General features: G+C 43.3%; 1 protein-coding gene across 1 annotated transcript in view; it reads right to left on the bottom strand.

Moving 5' to 3' along the window:
- The window catches only part of CALCR (calcitonin receptor), a 301302-nt gene that overhangs the window by 11671 nt on the left and 271938 nt on the right, over nt 1–17693 (bottom strand). Inside the window, exons 10-13 of the mRNA XM_066584763.1 lie at nt 15341–15401; nt 11236–11302; nt 7572–7790; nt 6022–6063 (exon numbers count right to left, since the gene is read on the bottom strand). Coding sequence (XP_066440860.1) covers nt 6022–6063; nt 7572–7790; nt 11236–11302; nt 15341–15401 — 389 coding nt within the window. The remainder of the gene's footprint in view (nt 1–6021; nt 6064–7571; nt 7791–11235; nt 11303–15340; nt 15402–17693) is intronic.

Raw genomic sequence — 17693 nt, 5'->3', positions numbered from 1 at the left:
GCTCTTCTTTTATCAAATGTGATGGGGCGATCAAAGTGAATTCACAGGCCAGCTGTCTTCTCGTTACATGTTAAAGGCTATGGACACTTTTGGGGTGTGAATTTTTTTTTCACGTAAATGGATATATTTTGGGCTGATAATGTATTCTGCAATAGTACCTCATTAAAAATGTTGTACAATTCGTCTTCTGCAGCTTCTACATATCACTGTAAATAAACACTGCGGTCTAAAGGTACCTTAAGATGAGACTTTTCTGAGCGACTATCTGATTGATAGTTGCTCAGTGTAAAGATACCTTAAAGGCTGATGAAACCTCTGTGCATGAAAAATCAAGACACATATCTTTCGAAGCTCCTGCAGAAAAAATAATGTACTAATGTGTGTTTTTTGCATTGAGTTTTCCTTCTCATGCATTTAGAAAGCCTCATACTTGGTGTACATGCTCTCCTACATTTATGTTTCGGGCTGGGGGCATTACCAGCACTGATCAGCTGGTCTCTCCTATGAATGCACAGGAGCTCAGCTCTCATTCCCCTCTTTCTGAGGCTATGTAGCATAATAGGCATTTGAATTCAGTCCTAGCTTAGCTCTGCCCCTGTTCCGCCCACTCTCATTGCAATCAGGGGAGCAGAAAGGAGGTGAGCTGTCGAGGGGGAGGGAAGGGGAAGGAGCAACGACATGGCGGCCTCAGCGTATATATGCGCCGGGGCCCATGCCATCTGAACGGGGGCACACATGTTAGATTTGTGCACCCGTTCATGAGTTTTAACTGCTCAGATCATAGCATATATGGGCCAGCCGTGAAAACGGTGGCCGATATACGCTCAGGGGAACAAAGCCTTAGGCTGAAAAAAGATGTATGTCAATCTAGTTCAGCCTATTACCCCCCAATGTTGATCCAGAGAAAGACAAAGTCAATTTTCCTCATATAAGAGGACTCCAAATTTTGCAATTGGAATAATCCTTGGATCACTGACTCTTCTGTAGTAATTAGTGACTATAACATGTAATACTGTAATATTCAAAAAGCTCTTCTTAAACTCTTTTATCGAATTTGCCATCACCACATCCTTAGGCTTCTTTCCCATGAGCGGATATCCGCTGTCCGTTTTCATGGCCGGCCGATATACACTACATTGGGGGCGAAAAAACTGGTGAACGGGCGCACAAACGCGCCGACCTCACCAGGCCATCTCCCATTTCTTCTCCAGGCTTACCTCTCTTCCTCCCCGCTCGTTCTGTGCAATGGGAGGGGCGGGATGGGGGCGCAACTAAACGCTGATCCATCCTGCCTCCTCCCATTGATGGCTATGGACAAGAGGAGGGGAGAGGGTTGGTGCTTAGCTCCACCCATGTCCCACCCCTTGCCCATAGCCATTAATGGGAGGAGGCGGGCGAATTTGCGCTTACCGGTAGCTCCGCCCCCGTTCCACCCCCTCCCATTGCACAGAGCGGGCAGGGAAGAAGAGGGGTGAGCCTGCACAGTAAGGGGGGGGGGGGGGGGAGAACAGAAGGAGGGAGTTTAGCAGCCACGCTGCTAAACTCCCTCCCACCTATGGCCGCTGCCATGGGCTCCCATAGGAGCCCGTGCAGCGGCTGGACATATTCCCGTCCAAAACATAGTTCCAGGACTATGTTTTGGGTACAACGTAAAAACGCTCGGCGCTATATTGGCTTGGCCAGGCGATTTTACGTCTCACAAATACGCCCATATGATCTGATGCATTGGAATCCAATGCATCAGATCAAAGCGCATATTGGCCGGCCGTGAAAACGGACGGCTGATATGCGCTCATGTGAAAGAAGCCCCAGGCAGAGTTCCAGAGTCTCACTGCTCTTACAGTAAAGAACCCCCTTGTATGCTGGTGTGGAAACCTTGTGTAAACCTGGGTGTAAATAGATGATGGGAGAGATCTCTGTATTGTCCCCTGATATATTTATACATAGTTATTAGGTCGCCCCTAAGCGGTCTTTTTTCTAAACTAAATAATCTCAATTTTGATAACCTCTCTGGGTATTGTAGTCCGCCCATTCCATTTATTACTGTAGTTGCCTACCTTTGTACCAGCTTAAGCTCTGATATGTCCTTCTTGAGTACTGGGGCCCCAAACTGTCCACAATATTCCAGGTGTGGTCTGACCAGTCACTTGTAAAGAGGAAGAACAATGTTCTCCTTATGTGCCCCTAGACCTCTTCGGATGAACCTCATGATCCTATTTCCCTTGTCAGCAGCTGCCTGACACTGGTTGCACCAATTAAGCTTACAGGTAACTAAAATCGCCAGCTCCTTCTCCATGTCAGTGTTTCCAAGTGGTTTCCCATTTAGAGTGTAATGGTGACATGTACTACCTCTGCCGATGTTACTTGTTACCTGTGCTGTATAGATTAGGACAAATTCAGTGGAATCATCTCATTAACCCCTTCCAGCTCCGTGACGTACCGGTGCGTCATGGGAGCCTGGTACTTAGCGCAAAATGACGTACCGGTACGTCATCAGGATAGCGTGAGATCATGACTGACCTCGCGCTATGCCGCAGCGGGAGCCGGATGTCAGGAGATGCGCCCCCCGCTGTTAACCCCTTCCCTGCCGCGATCTAAGTAGATCGCGGCAGGGAAAGAGCTCACAGAGGGACCGCGCTCCCTCTGTCTCCGGCCGGCTCTCGCGATATCGCGAGAGCCTGGCCTGTCACCATGGCAATAGGACGCCAGACACTGGCGTCCTGTATTGCCTATGCCTATGATCGCTGTATAAGCGATAAGGCATGGCAGAGCAGTAGCTCTGCCATGCCTTATGACAGCGATCATAGGCACAGTGCTGCAAGTCCCTCAGAGGGACTCAAATTGTGTAAAAGAAAATAAAAATGTAAAAAAAAGAAAAATGAAAAAAGAAATGTAAAAAAACCCCCTTTTTTATGCTTTTTCTAATATTAGCATAAAAAAGGTAAAAAAAAATTAAAACCCCACATATTGGGTATTGACGCGTCCGTAACGACGTGTAGAAAAGGTTGAACATGCTTTTTATTTTGTACAACAAAAAGCGTAAAAAAACCCCGCTAAAAACAGAGGCAAAATGCTATATTTTAGCATTTTGCCTCACAAAAAATGCAATAAAACTGATCAAAAAAGCCGTACATTCCCCAAAATAGTACTAATAAAAACTACAGCTTGTCTCGCAAAAAATAAGCCCCCATAAAGCTCCGTACATAGAAAAATAAAAAAGTTACAGGACTTTGAATGCAGCTATAGAGAGAAAAAAAAGATTTCCAAAAAAAAGGGTTTTTATTGCAAAAAAGTGTAAAAACCTAAAAAAATATAAGAATTTTGGTATCGTTGTAACCGTACCGACCCGTAGAAAAAATTTAGTGTTTCACTTATGCTGCATGATTAACGCTGTAAAAAAAAAAAAAAAAAATCTATGTCAGAATTGATGTGTTTTCTTTCCCTGTTATCATAAAAAAAATAATAAAAGTTTTACGATATTGTCTATGTACCCAAAAGTGCCACCAATAAAAACTACAGTTCGCCACGCAAAAAACAAGCCCTCATACGGCCATGTTGACGGAAAAATAAAAAAGTTATGGCTTTTGAAAAATGGAGATGGAAAAATACCAAAAATCGCTTGGTCCTCAACGCTAAAATAGGCCGTGTCCTTAAGGGGTTAAAGGTTGAGTGAGTTAGATCACTCTCACACAACCAGATTTGAATTGCAAAATCCGCGATCGTCCCCCGCACGGACGATCCGCTGTATTCTGCATCCATTGAAAGAATAGAACATTAGCATGTCCGCTCACACGTGGAAATAAAATCGCAGCATGTTCTATTTTAGTGCAGATGCTACACGGATGGCTTCCAATGTAGTCAACGGAAGCTGTCCGACCCGCAATCAATATTACAGATAGGTCGTGGGTATCCGAATTATTACCTAGCGATGGTGCGGGTAAAAAAAGGATAAAAAAAAAAAAGCCTGCGCATAACCAATGGTGAGCCACTGTGGCCAGAGCTGGATTCGCTACAGGCTCCCGCATGCGGAATCCTGACCAGGTCGTATGCCGGCGGCCTTAGGACAGTTTCTAAGGCAGGGTAGTGAAGGTCCTTTTATATGGAACAATTTGCTCCAGCAAAGCACCTATTAACGAGATCGGCACAGGCCAAATCAGACTGTAATAGTCGATGAATAATTTATTCGTGTGATTGTTCACCCCCATAGAGTATTATCAATATGGCAGCACGTTCACCATTCTTATGGCTCCTCCCACAGCAGTGATGTCACTGCAGGTCCTTCAGTCAAGCAGATCTCTGTGGTGGTGGTAGGTCGGTGTCTTCTGTCAGGACTGCTGGGTTGTTTCTGAGATAATAACAGCTTAGTTTTATTCTCATTTTGTTATTTTTATCCTGCCCTTTTCAAAAGCCCTAACTTTGTTGTTCTTCTATTGGTCAGGCTCTGTGTTTTATATATGTTGTAGGACCTTCGATGATGTCACTAGGGGGGGTGGAGTGATGACATCACCAGAGGCAGAGCATGAGAAGCACTCACATGTATACTCACTGACAAGTGGTTGTTAGTAGTTTGGTTTAATCACACTAATTTACACCCATCAAAATATAATTAGATCCTTACCGTAGCGGTTGTCACAACATAACAATATTGCGCAACAAGATCTCATCATTTCACTACATGACTTTTTTTAACCATTACTTTTCCATTTCAGTATTATGTGCAAAAAGTTTTTAAATTAGTGAATTTTGGAGAAACTGTGAATGTCAAGGAAACCAACTAGGTTAAATTGACCTTTCGGTCTGGTCAACCAAGGATGGCCGAACCGCTTCTCAGACTAATGATGCATAATGTCCAGTGTGTCAGATAGTCAAAGACATTACACACCTACTTTGAATAACCACTACTGCCCACATGAGCAGTGCTGACCAATCAGATCAATATGTAACACACTAATAATTATCAGGAAATTATAGTACCAGTGTTTCTGGTGGCACAATGCGCCACACAGCTGTGCTACATGCACATCACACACAAACAGCTCTGGTACATGGGCATGTGACAGAAACACAGCTGTGCTACATGCCATGCACCTCACAGAAACAGCTCTGCTGTATGACATGCGCGGCACAGAAACAGCTGTGCTACATTGCATGTGCAGCACAGACACCGCTTTGCTGCATAACATGCGTGTCACAGACTCAGCTCTGCTACATGACGTGCGTCACAGACACAGCTCTGCTACATGACATGTGCGTCAGACACACACATCCCTGTGTGACGCACACAGCTGAACTACATACCTTCTTTGTCAGCCTGTGCTGGTGTAGGATCTGTGATTACATCACTGTCTTGAAATGTTGCTATTTTTTTTTTTAACAGTCAAATTGCAGCTCTGAAACAGTCATGCGATAGCAAGTCACACACAAGTCGAGTGCATTTTTCAGTTGCATGACATGTGGTGCAGAGTGCTAAGGCAGCAGAAATGCAGTCTAAAGCTTATGCTCATGACCTGAAGTTTGCAAGTTCAATCCCAGAATGGTTCAGGTAGCCGGCTCAAGATTGACTCAACCTTTCATCCTTCCGAGGTCGGTAAAATGAGTACCAAGCCTGGTGGTGGGTAATAAATTACCTGAAAACGCTGTGGAATAAGTTGGCGCTATACAAATAGAAGGATTTATTTATTTTGTTTATGTGACACATATCGCGGTGTAGTCCCAGCTTTGTATGGCGGCCATTCAGGTGAATGACAGTCCTTGCAATATACAAATATTCTGACTCATACAGGGTTGACCAAGTGACCATTTCCATGCAGGGGATGTGGAGCTTTGTATCAGAAGAATAAGCTCTGACTGCTATACAACTATATTAGGAAAGGAATCAGCGCAGAATTTTGGATTTAAAGGTAGATATCGACTTTAAATGATCACAAAGAGAATAGATTCAATGGCAGATACACTGTAAATACAACACCTATAATCTCCGAATGAGCTAGTCTGCTGTAGATGAAGTTAGTGAACACTTACCTCCCCATTAAAGAAACAAAAGATGGTGGCAACAAGTAATCCCTTGAAAAGAAGAAAACAGTATCCATTACTACCATAAAACAAACAGGCAGAAGTCTAATGGTCCATTTCATATCCTACTATTGGATTAATTAGAGAATCAGATAGAGCGCATAACACATAGCTTAACTCTTTAACTACCAACCATTTTTCGTGTTTTCCATTTTTCATCCTTGCCTTTCAAGATCTAGATTTTTTTTTTAACTTTTCCATCAACATAGGTGACAAAACTGGCTTTTTTAAAAGGAATTCTTTCATACACCATATAATATATTGGAAAACTTTTTAAAATGTTCTAAGTTGGGTGAAATGAAAGTAAAAGTACTAACTTGCATTATTTTTCAGGGGGTTTTGCTTTTGCAGTGTTCATGTTAGGGCTTATTCAGACGACTGTATATCGTCCGGGTATTCACGCCGGCCGATATACGGCGTCCCTCTCTGCAGGGGGAGGAGGCTGCTCCCGCCCCCTCTCCGCCTGCTCTCCATCCCCTTTCTGCCCCTCTGCACTATTTGCAATGAGGGGAGGCGGGATGGGGGTGGAGCTATTTCCAGAAACTTAGCCCTGCCCACCTCCTCTCATTGCAAATAGTGCAGAGGGGCGGAGAGGGGGCGGAGAAGAGGCAGAGAGGGGGCGGGAGCTCAGTGCACTGCTCCCGACTCTTCCAGCCTCCTCCCCCTGCAGAGAGAGATGGCATGAAAACCCGTCCGATATACGGTAGTCTGAATAAGCCCTCATTCTGTGGGTCAGTACCATTATGACGATACTATGTTCATAGATTTTTTTATGTTTTACCTCTTTTAAAAAAATTAAAAACCCTTCTTGTTATCATATTCTAAACCCCATAACTTTTTATTTTTCCATTGAAAATATGTGTGGGGGCTCAATTTTTCCTGCCATTTTTGGGTACATGTGCTTTCTGTTCACTTTTATTCCATTTTTATTGGGAGATGACACTAATCAAAAGACTGCAATTCTGACATTATGTATCTTTTTACAGTATTCTTCACGTGAAATAAATAATGTGATATTTAGATAGTTCAGACTTTTCAGCTGTTGCAATACCAATTGTGTTTTTTTTTTATTGTTTAGCTTCGTGAGAAAAATAGGAAAGGTTTTTTTAATTTTTAATATTTTTTTTACATTTTTAAAAATGTTATTTGACTTAAATTTGCATTTTTTTGTCTGATTACTTCTACAATACACTGCAATACTTCAGTATTGCAGCATATCATATTTACAATGTTCACATATTAAACCCTGCTATACGCTGGGTTTAATATGGTTAAATACTTGGCAGTCCTGGAAGCCTTCACTAGACCCTGGGCTACCATGGCAACCGTTGGCACTGTTTCAAACAGCCAGCAGCTGGCACATATGCAGCGGGCTTGACTACTGAGTGGCTTAACACCCAACTCACACCTCTGAGACATACATGTAATTCATAGATGAAAAGCAGTCACTGCAAATATCAGAAATTGTAACTGATAAATAATTGAAATGTGAAGAATACCTGATAATGCATCAATATGTGCATAATGTAGTCGTAGATTTCGCCTGCCAGTCGATTCTCTGGTCTCCATGGAAAGATGACAAACTGGATACCTAACAGTGGCACCAGAATTAACGTAGCTCTTACGGCTTTCATGTACATGTTGGACTCTGCACGGTGAGTGTCTCGTAACTTTGTCACAAGAACCAGTACAATGTTAAGAAGAAAGAACAAGTTGACCTGAAAGGAGGTGAAGTCAATGTCACTGCAACATGCCAATGGTCCATAAAAGAGTTTCTTCAATACATTACTCTGAGATAGTACCCCACTGATGCTCTCATATGAGTCTAATACAAGTACTATTTGGTGTTGAGAACTTGTGAAGAACTCCCTTCTCCTTAGGAGAAGAATTAACACAATGACCACAAACATGATGGAAAGGGCTATCAAAAACCAAGGCTCGTTGGGTATTAACCAGAATCATAGTGGATTGGTACATTTTGATCCCTGCTTTTATGTAACTCCCTGGTTGGCCTGGCCTCATGTTAGGACAATACCAATTTTATGAATTGCTCTAAACAATTGGTTGAGGCCCCTAACAATAATATCACCTGCTAATCCATGATACCAGATGTGGAACTAATGGTTTGTGTAGATGCAGTTTAGGTTGGTCTTTACCACCTTTTAATCGATAGTAAGAGCATGGTCACACTGGTAATGCCATGTTTTCAAACCAGGAAGTGCATACTTGCCAACTCCCCAAAAAGTCTGGGAAGGTCTTGGAAAATGAAAGACCTTCCAGAATAGCAGGCAAATCTCATAGGCGGCATGTCCTCCTTCACATATGACTATACTCGTATACTCACCTCTCCCTTTTCCCACAGATCTCTTCACCCTCATGCACTGCCACAGAAAACATCCTGATGCCAGGGCTGATGTACAGATGTTGTCTGTTGCGACACTTGGCAGCAAAAAGGACTGCAGTTATGTAGAGAGGAATATCTGGACATTTGGTTTGGGTTCTGCATTCTGCTCTAGGGCCTGTATTACTGTAGCGGGACTGGTCTGAGCGTTCTACTACTTTGTATCGAGCATTAATGGTGTTTCCAGAGAATTGGCTCATAAGACATGACCAAGGTATGAAAGCCATTGCTTGATGGTTTTGCACTAGTGATGATCCTTTTGGTCTGACATTGTCTAGGATCCCCTAATGTGTGACCATCTCTGTTCATGGTATGCGCAGCATACGCCCCCAGCACCACAGCTTAAAGGCCACGGTCCTTCTTCGGTCTGCTCTCTTGAGTGTCTAGCTCGCTCATGCATATGTAGTTATTGGGAAAATGATTGCATGCAAGTCTCTGTTGTAATGCTGATGTCTTTGCACTTCCACATTTTCGCCATTCCTTGTATTGCACTACGGCCAAGGCTGAGTCTTCATTTGATTTCAAGCCCTGATTCGCCACTGTAGTCAATCTTGGATCCAAGGAAAGTGAAATCTTGGACTGATTTAATTTCTTCATTGTCGATTGTTATAGTACAACATTGCTTGCTGTTGTCAGCAGCTTTGTTTTCTTAACCCTTTCCAATCCACTGTTTGACATCTGAAGACTTTATGATTTAAGGCTGTACAGCTCCGATGTTGGAAGACGTCCGTTAGGGTTCTCTTACTGTATATTGCCAGCCTCTCTGCTATTCAACTGCCTATCCAACGTGTCACCTCATGCACTACTGGATTTAGCCAGCAGATAGCGCCGTTGTATAACGGCAGAAAAAGAGTAAGCCCCCTAGGAAAACCAGAATACAAATTGGATTGGATAGGGTTAATATTGAGATACAGTCCAGTGTGTTCGCTTTCTTCTTTGACTCTTCAAATTAGGGCCCTTTAAAACCTCTATATAATGTGAATCTTGCCAGAAATAAGTATGTATTCTCTGTTGCTGTGCTAATAATTAGTGAACGGGCAACACACTCGTCATCTGCTGGCTGCTCGCCTGGATGCTACACAGCATTACTTTATAAGAGTCTTTGAAGGCAAACGAGAAAATAAATGCGATGTATCAGAGGAAGAGAATCCTTATTTATAATCCTCGGTTAAACTAGAATCCTAAATCACTTAACAGCCCGGTGATTTACTGGTTATTCTGTGCGTCTACTCAAAGATGAGATATTTTCTTAAATGGATTTTGCCCCCCCCCCTCCTTCTCCCTCTAAAAAGAACAGAAGATCAGCTCTTCCTATTGATGATGAACAAATAGTGCCATAGGGAACTATTATATAGGCTGATAAATCAGATTCCTGCATCCAATTATTGGTCAGTGTAAATGCACGCACCGACTGAACAATGAACGAGAATTTGTTGGCTTCTCGATCGTTGTTTAGTTTCTGCATACGGAAAACTGAACAATTAATTGGCCCGTGTAAACAGGCAGTTACTCACTTATGAACAACTGCCTGTTTATTGTGAATGGAGGGGGCGGCAGAGCACTCCCCGGCCGCTCAGCCTCCCTTCACTGAGCGATACTCATTCCTGTGCAAAGGCACATGAATGATATCGCTGGGATGACCTGTAGGGTATCTGTCCTGATAGGTCGTCTCATGTAAAACAGCCCTTAGACTCTACTCCCTAGTTGTGCTCTAAGCCTAACCACCATCTGTCTACTGACCTGTCTGTGACTCGCTGTCTTCTACTGTATATGTCATCAAAAATCCAATAAAGCAACAACAAACTGTTAGAGATCTTAAAGGGGTTTCCAGGTCTTTTAGGGATTTTTACTATTGATGACTTATCTTCAGGATAGGTCATTAATAATTGATTGGTAGAGGTGTTTCGTTTAGGATCCTCGCCGATCACTTGGCTCACTGTCAGTGTGGACAGTGCTGGAAGCAGATTGTGCTATCAACACTGCAGGGTCCTGGTTTGGTAGTACAAGCACAGTTCCCATTGGATTTAATTGAAAGTGTGCCTGCAGTACCACACCAGACCACTACAGTATGGACAGTGCTTTCTACTTCCAGTGCTGTCCACATTGAAAGTACACCTAGCAATCAGCTGATCAGTTGGAATCTTGAGCAGCAGACCCCCACCAATTACCAATTGATCACTAGCCTGAGGATAGGTGATCAATTGGAAAAGTCACAAAAGTCCCACACAACCCCATTTATAGCTACTACAGATATGTAATCCAAAAAATTGGGCAAAATTGTATTGTTTTTAACATAAAATACAGTATGCTACTATCAGTGCTTTTGATTTTGGATTAGCAGACAGTTGTGTACAAGAGATGAGCGAGCGTACTTGCTAAGGCAAACTACCCGAGCGAGTAGTGCCTTATGCGAGTAACTGCCCGCTCGTCTCAAAAGATTCGGGTGCCGGCAGGGAGAGAGGGGAGCGGCGGGGGAGAGCAGGGAGGAACGGGGGGAGATATCTCTCTCTCACTCTCTCCCCCCCCCCCCCGCTCCCCCCCCCCGCTCACTCCCGCAACTCACCGCTCTTCCCTGCCGCCACCCGAATCTTTGGAGACGAGTGGGCAGGTACTCGCATAAGGCACTACTCGCTCGAGTAGTTTGCCTTAGCGAGTACGCTTGCTCATCTCTATTCTGTACCAAACTAGACTATAGGATGTAGAATTAATGATCTTTTTAATTATTCCTCTCTTGCTCCCTTACAAAAACACAAAAGTCTTACCAGTAGTGCAGCCATAATTGGTCCATGGACAATATATAATAGATGTGTCTCCACGCTCATCCAACAACTATAATACAACAGACAATTACAATATTATTTACAAATATTACTGAAGGCAAACGTGTACATTTAAAGGGGTTCTCCACTCTGAACAATCACTACTTGTTAGAAGGATCCCTTGACAATAAGCAGATCACAAAGTGTTCCCCGGCTGAAACCCCCCAGTGATCAGCTGTAATCTGTGGGAAATTTGGCAGTAAATGTACAATTTCTCTGCAGCACTCCCACAGGGGAAATTAAGAATGAATTACACAGTGCTCATTCATATTAGTGGGCTGTCTATGTAATGCACTACAAGCCAGGTCCTCCAGAGTGAGAGATGCTCTTTGTAACCTGCTCTCTTTTCTGGAAGAGGGTTCTGAAGGCATAAACTCCTCTATTAACTCGGAGTTCTTTGAACAGGTATTCCCATCTTGGCAAATTATCCTCTATCTGCAGCTTAGGGAATAACTTGCTGATCCAGAGATATCATTACTGGCATATCCCTGAATTTTGACAGCAGTAGCCACGTATGCTTGCCACCGCTCCATTCACTTCAATGGGAACTGTTGGTGATTTCCAAATGGTTGAACTCAGCCATCTCCAGCAGTTCCCATAGGAGTAAATGTAGTGGTGGTGTGCATATGTGGTTACGCTGTCAAAGTTCGGGGATGCTCCAAGGGGCAATATCTCTGGATTGGTGGGGGTTCCAGATGTTGGACCCTCGCCAATTGGCAAGTTATTCCCTATTGTGTGGATAGAGGGTAATTTCCGAATGTGAAAACGCTCCTTTAATTCCAAAAATGTGTTATGATATCAGAAGTTTCCGGAATCTTTTATAAAAAAAAAGCCTACAGGCTTTTTTCTTGCACCACACTTTGACTCTTTTGCCTGACCTTAGGTGGATGATTTAGGTGTCATTAAATGAGTGACATCTTCACCACTGCCGTAAAATCCTAAAATTTTAGTTTGATACATCGAGTGACCTGTGAGGACAGCTCAAAGTTGCAATGTTAAGTCTATGGGCACATGCGGCGAGGGAGAGGGAAGCGTTGCTAAGCAGCACGGGATGCAAGCGGCAAGGAGGAGAAAGTAAGGCTGTTTCTACATGGGCGAGGGCGATATCGGGCCGTGCACTTTTCACCATGTGAAAGCTCTGTGGATGGGAGGTGTTTCCATGTGATAACAACCTCTCATCACTATGGGGAATCCCTTCAACCCTGCAGGGATGAAGGATTTCCCCAACCGCGGGTGAAGGGATTCTTCTAAAGGATTGCGGTGCTCTCCCATTGCTTTCAATTGGAGGGAGAAGGGGGAGGGAGAGGGAAGCAGCAAGAGAAAGAGAGAAGCTGCGAGAAAGAGAGAAACGGCAAGAGAGACAGAGAAGCGGCCAGAGATAGAGAGAAAAGTGCAGAGAGAGCGAGGGAAGCGTCGAGAGAGAAAAGCAGAGAGAGAGAGAGAGAGAGATATCTGCTCCAAATACAAAGTGACACTGAAAATCACCTAACCAAGCAGATTTAGAAGTTCACAACAACCATTTTCCCAAACTTTTATGTTTGCGTAGGTAACATCGGGTCAATCTTATAGCATAAAATCTGCTACAAAAAATATACTGTGAAATGGCAAAATCAATGGAGGAGAGGGGTCTAGATGTCTTTTTGGAGCGCTATGACAATGAAAGATATCATCATTAAATAACCAGCGGGGTTGTTGATCCGGGTCTTGGAGTCTGGTAGGAACTTTCAAAAGTTGATCCAGGGATTATTCTGACTGCCATTATGGAGTTGGGAAGGATTTTTCCCCCCAAAATGGGGTAAATTGGCTTCTGCCTCATTGGTTTTTTTTTTTGCCTTCCTCTAGATCAACAAGGGATGGGCATTTGTCTTTTTTCAGCCTAACAGCCTATGTTACTATGAAAACGCATCGTCCACAAAAGCAACATTTTAGGGCTCCTCCCTCTTCCTCAAGAATGCGTGTTCTGCAGCCCATTATCAGTATTTGTACAAAACCTGAATTAAAAACACATATAAAATTGTATCAATACGGAGAAATAAATTCCCTTATACTGACTACAATAGACTGATTATTTTCATCTAGCTTGCACAGCCAGCGCTTCATTTAGTATCCTCCTCCCTGTGGGGTGTGCAGTAACCCTGCAGTGGGGAGGACGGGGGACACAGGACCCCTATTCTTGAGATTGTCGGGAGTCTCAGCAGTGAGATCCTCACCGATTGCCAAGTTATCCCCTATCGTGTGGATAGGGGATAACTTGAAAGTCTGGGGCAGCCCCTTTAACCCATTAGGGTAAACTGTATCTAAAAGATGGATCCAGTATGCCTGTTACAAAAGGAGGCATACTTACTTGTTCCATCCATAGTTAAATGAAGTGTGTAACCTAAATGTCTTCTTGTGAACAGGGAAGGGGCTTACTGCATATAGAAGTGAAGGGTAGATTTACCACCTTTTGATTTTTATACTAGATGAAAACAATCAATCTATTGCAATAAGAGAATTTATTGCTCAGTATTATTACAATTGTGTATGTGTTTTAACAGATGATGTAATTCAGTCTTTGTACAAATACTGGTGATGGGCTGCAGAACACGCATGGGGGAGAAACCCCCGAAAGGTTGCTGCTATGGTGGGTGGTGTGCATCCATCCAGCTTGCTCACTGCTTCTGATCTTTACCTCCTGGCTTGCATAAGGACAGTACACACTGAGGTGGTGATTATTGACAAACGCATATGTGAAAAGGAGTTTTACATCTGACCCAGAGTTGTCACTACTAGAGATGAGCGAGCGTACTCGGAAAAGCACTACTCGCTCGAGTAATTTGCTTTATCCGAGTATCGCTGTGCTCGTCCCTGAAGATTCGGGTGCCGCTGCGGCTGACAGGTGAGTCGCAGCGGGGAGCAGGGGAGAGCGGGCGGGAGAGAGGGAGAGAAAGATCTCCCCTCCGTTCCTCCCCGCTCTCCCCTGCAGCTCCCCGCTCCGTGCCGGCACCGGAATCTTCAGGGACGAGCACAGCGATACTCGGATAAAGCAAATTACTCGAGCGCGTAGTGCTTTTCCGAGTACGCTCGCTCATCTCTAGTCACTACATAAAGAATGTAAATAGTTTTATTTATGTTTTTTTTAAATTGTATATAATTTTTTTAAAAGGGTATGTCACTTTAAGTATATTTAAATAAGAATGGAGTTTGGTGATTAGAGGAACCAAAGTCCCGACTTGTGGGCAGACTAGACTCATGGGAGGACCCAGAGTCAATAAATAGCTCCACCCTGTTCAAGAAAGTTCAGTTGTTATTCAGAAGTTAGAGAGCTCAGTACAGATAGAAGCAAGTATGGAGTAAGTAATAGTGCAGTGGGAAGGAAAGGTGTAGAACAAGGGAGATTAGAATAAGGAAAGCTAGAGAAAGAAATAACAAAAAGAAAATTAAAGAAAGATGGAAACAGGACCGCCACAGACAGATCCATTCCCTATCCCTGAGCAAAGGTGCCAGATACAATGCATTATATTGAGAGCGGTATCTCCAGTGCCAGATACGACGTATTATATTAAGAGCGGTATCTCCAGTCACCAAACTCCGAATGTTTGTGGACAGGAATTGGACTGAATTGGACGCAATCTTGCTTTACCTGGAGCTACTAATGAAAGCGAGTTTTGCCTTTTCACCCTTACCCAGTGTCCTGGAGCTACGAGGGAACACCTGCACTATGCAGCATACTACACCGACCTCCAGAAGCGGGGGGCCATAACCCCCAACAACTGTAAACATCATTCACCATTTCACCCATTTATTGGAGCAAAGTGGATTGGGAGTCAGAGAACATTAGTCACCGTGAACCCAAGCTGACATCCCCAACTCCCGCTCGCCAAAAATTGTTTTTTTGATATTGTTTACAGCAATGGAGACAGGCTCCATTGACTGACACAACGCCTGAGGTGCGCCCTTGATCACTGCTTTGTGACTGGATTGCATTTTATATTAAAACTAGGATAATTAAAAATCAAAAGCTAATAAAATGAAATAATGACAACGTCCAAAATAATTAATTACTTACTTGTCATTGAAATATTTTGTTCGTGCGAAGGCATGAATCGATGTAGGCACTAATGGAAACCCTGAAAGACAGGAATGTATAAGGTGGATTTACAGGACACTGCATTCTCTTATCACAAACCACTCTTTCAGACTAGAGCCACCGCAAGTTAATTGTCAGCATTTGGCTTACGACATCCATAGGATAGACCTGATATTGCTGGGGGAAGGAAGAATCGGTCACCCTAACATTCTCCTGCAGACACAAGTGCTATCCGGGCTACAGACATGCTTTTCATTTAAGTTTAAAGCTAAAGTTCTTGGCGTGTTCATAGCCCTTACAGTACAGCCGTTTGAAGTAGAGTTGGCAATACTGAATTTAACCCTTTCCAATCCACTGTCTAATGTCTTCCTACATTCTGATTGAAGCTTGTACAGCTCCAATGTCAGAAGACGTCCGACAGGGTATTCTTACCGTCTATTGCCAGCCACTCCGCTGTTGGAGCCTCTGTGGTGCACACACACTGGCTTTAGCCAGCAGATACATAGCAGCAAAAAGAGAAAGCCTTTTAGGAAACCCTGAATCCAAAATTGGATTGGAAAGGTTAAACTTTTTTTTTGTGCAGAGAAGAGAGGGAGGGGAGACCAGTGGCGGCAAAGAAGATCTGTGATTCTCCTGTATATCTCCCTGTCTCAGGGGAGAGGCGACATGAATTTTTGTTCATGTTATCACCCCCCTGCCGTCAATCAGAAAGCATATTTGCTTTACTCTGTCACATATGGGGTTTTTCCTGGAAAAGGAGCGAAATGAGGAGGACTTGCTTAATTCATCACTCCTCTACACCGTTTAGCCCCGTAAATGCTGCAGTCGTTGCTAAACATTTTTACAGAAAAAATAGTGAAATTTTTTTTTGTTAAATAAGGCCGACTTCCCATGAGTGTAAGCGCATTTTCACGCATCTGAGCGCTGCGTTTTTGTGGAATGAACAAGCCTTTTATGGATGCATATTTTACTGTACTTTCTGCCCCGTGAGACATGTCCATTTGTGCACAGCAAACAAGCGCACCGATTGAAATGGCTAATTAGTTCCGAATGTGTACTTTTCCCAGCAGAATTACGCAGTGTTTGACGCATCTCCATGCGTATTTGCATACTCCCCATTGACCTCTATTGGGACCTATAGTGCCTATATACGCAGAAATATAGAACATGTTCTATTTTTTTGTGTGACCAAAATGCACGTGCAAAATATGGAAATGTGAACAAGCGCATTGAAATGGGTAATGTTTCTGCATATTGTACCAATAAAAACTACAAGTTGTCCCACAAAAAACAGGCTTGATTGACTGAAAAATAAAAATGCTCTGGTCCTGGAATGTGGCGCTAAACAAAAGGTTTTTTGTAAAAAAAAAAAAAAAAAAAAGTGACTATAGTGGTAAAACATAATAAAATCTCTCTAATTTGATTTTGTCATTGCCATAAGGACTCTTAGAATAAAGGCGACATAATATTTATACCACACAGTGAGTGCCATAAACAAAATCACAAAAAAAAATGGCTTTTTTCCATTGCCCGCAGCAAAAAAAAAATTAAATGGAAGTTTTTCAATACATTATATATACCCCAAGTTAGTTCTTATAAAAACTAGAACTCTTCCCACAAAATTCAAGCTCTTATACAGCTACATGGATGAAAAAATGAAAAAGTTATGACCACTGGAACTTAGGGTGGGTTCACAAGAGCGTGTTTTTGTGCGTGGTTAGGTGTATACATACATCCGCACCTAGGTACGAGCAAAAACACGCATGAACACAGCTGCGTACTTGTTGCTAATGGAGCCGTGGTGGCTTCATTGAAAACAATGCTCTACCGGCACCCCTGCGTTCTTCTTCAGGGAAGGGCTTTACATATATGCCCTTCCCTAAAAAAGAAACATTTTAGTGTATAAAAAAACAAACGAAAAAAACTTACCTCTCTACCGCTGCCGTGACTCCCGCGGGCATGAAGAACACTTCTGCCGCATGCGGCAGATGTTTCCTCCACCCCCTCTAGTTAAAAGAATTTCCTGCTGCTACATCTGTGGCAGATGCAGCAGAGGAATTCTTCAATTTTCAACCACAGCTGTCACACATGACAGCGGCGGAAGAGAATGCTTCTGCTGGCACCCCATCATTGGATTTTCAGGGAAGGGCTTTAAACATCAGCCCTTCCCTGAAAATCCAAGAAAAGTAATGTTAAAAAAAAAAAACATACTCACCTTCCTTCAGCTGCTGGGGCTCAGCCGCAACTTCTTTCGCTGTCCCCGGCTCTGTAGTTCTCAGCTATCAGCAGCCGGGGATTTAAAATTCCTGCCTGCTGGTAGCTCTAATAGTGA

Source organism: Eleutherodactylus coqui, chromosome 12, assembly GCF_035609145.1.
Source record: "Eleutherodactylus coqui strain aEleCoq1 chromosome 12, aEleCoq1.hap1, whole genome shotgun sequence".
NCBI classification, from domain to species: domain Eukaryota; kingdom Metazoa; phylum Chordata; class Amphibia; order Anura; family Eleutherodactylidae; genus Eleutherodactylus; species Eleutherodactylus coqui.
This window is presented reverse-complemented; position numbering and strand designations above follow the sequence as displayed.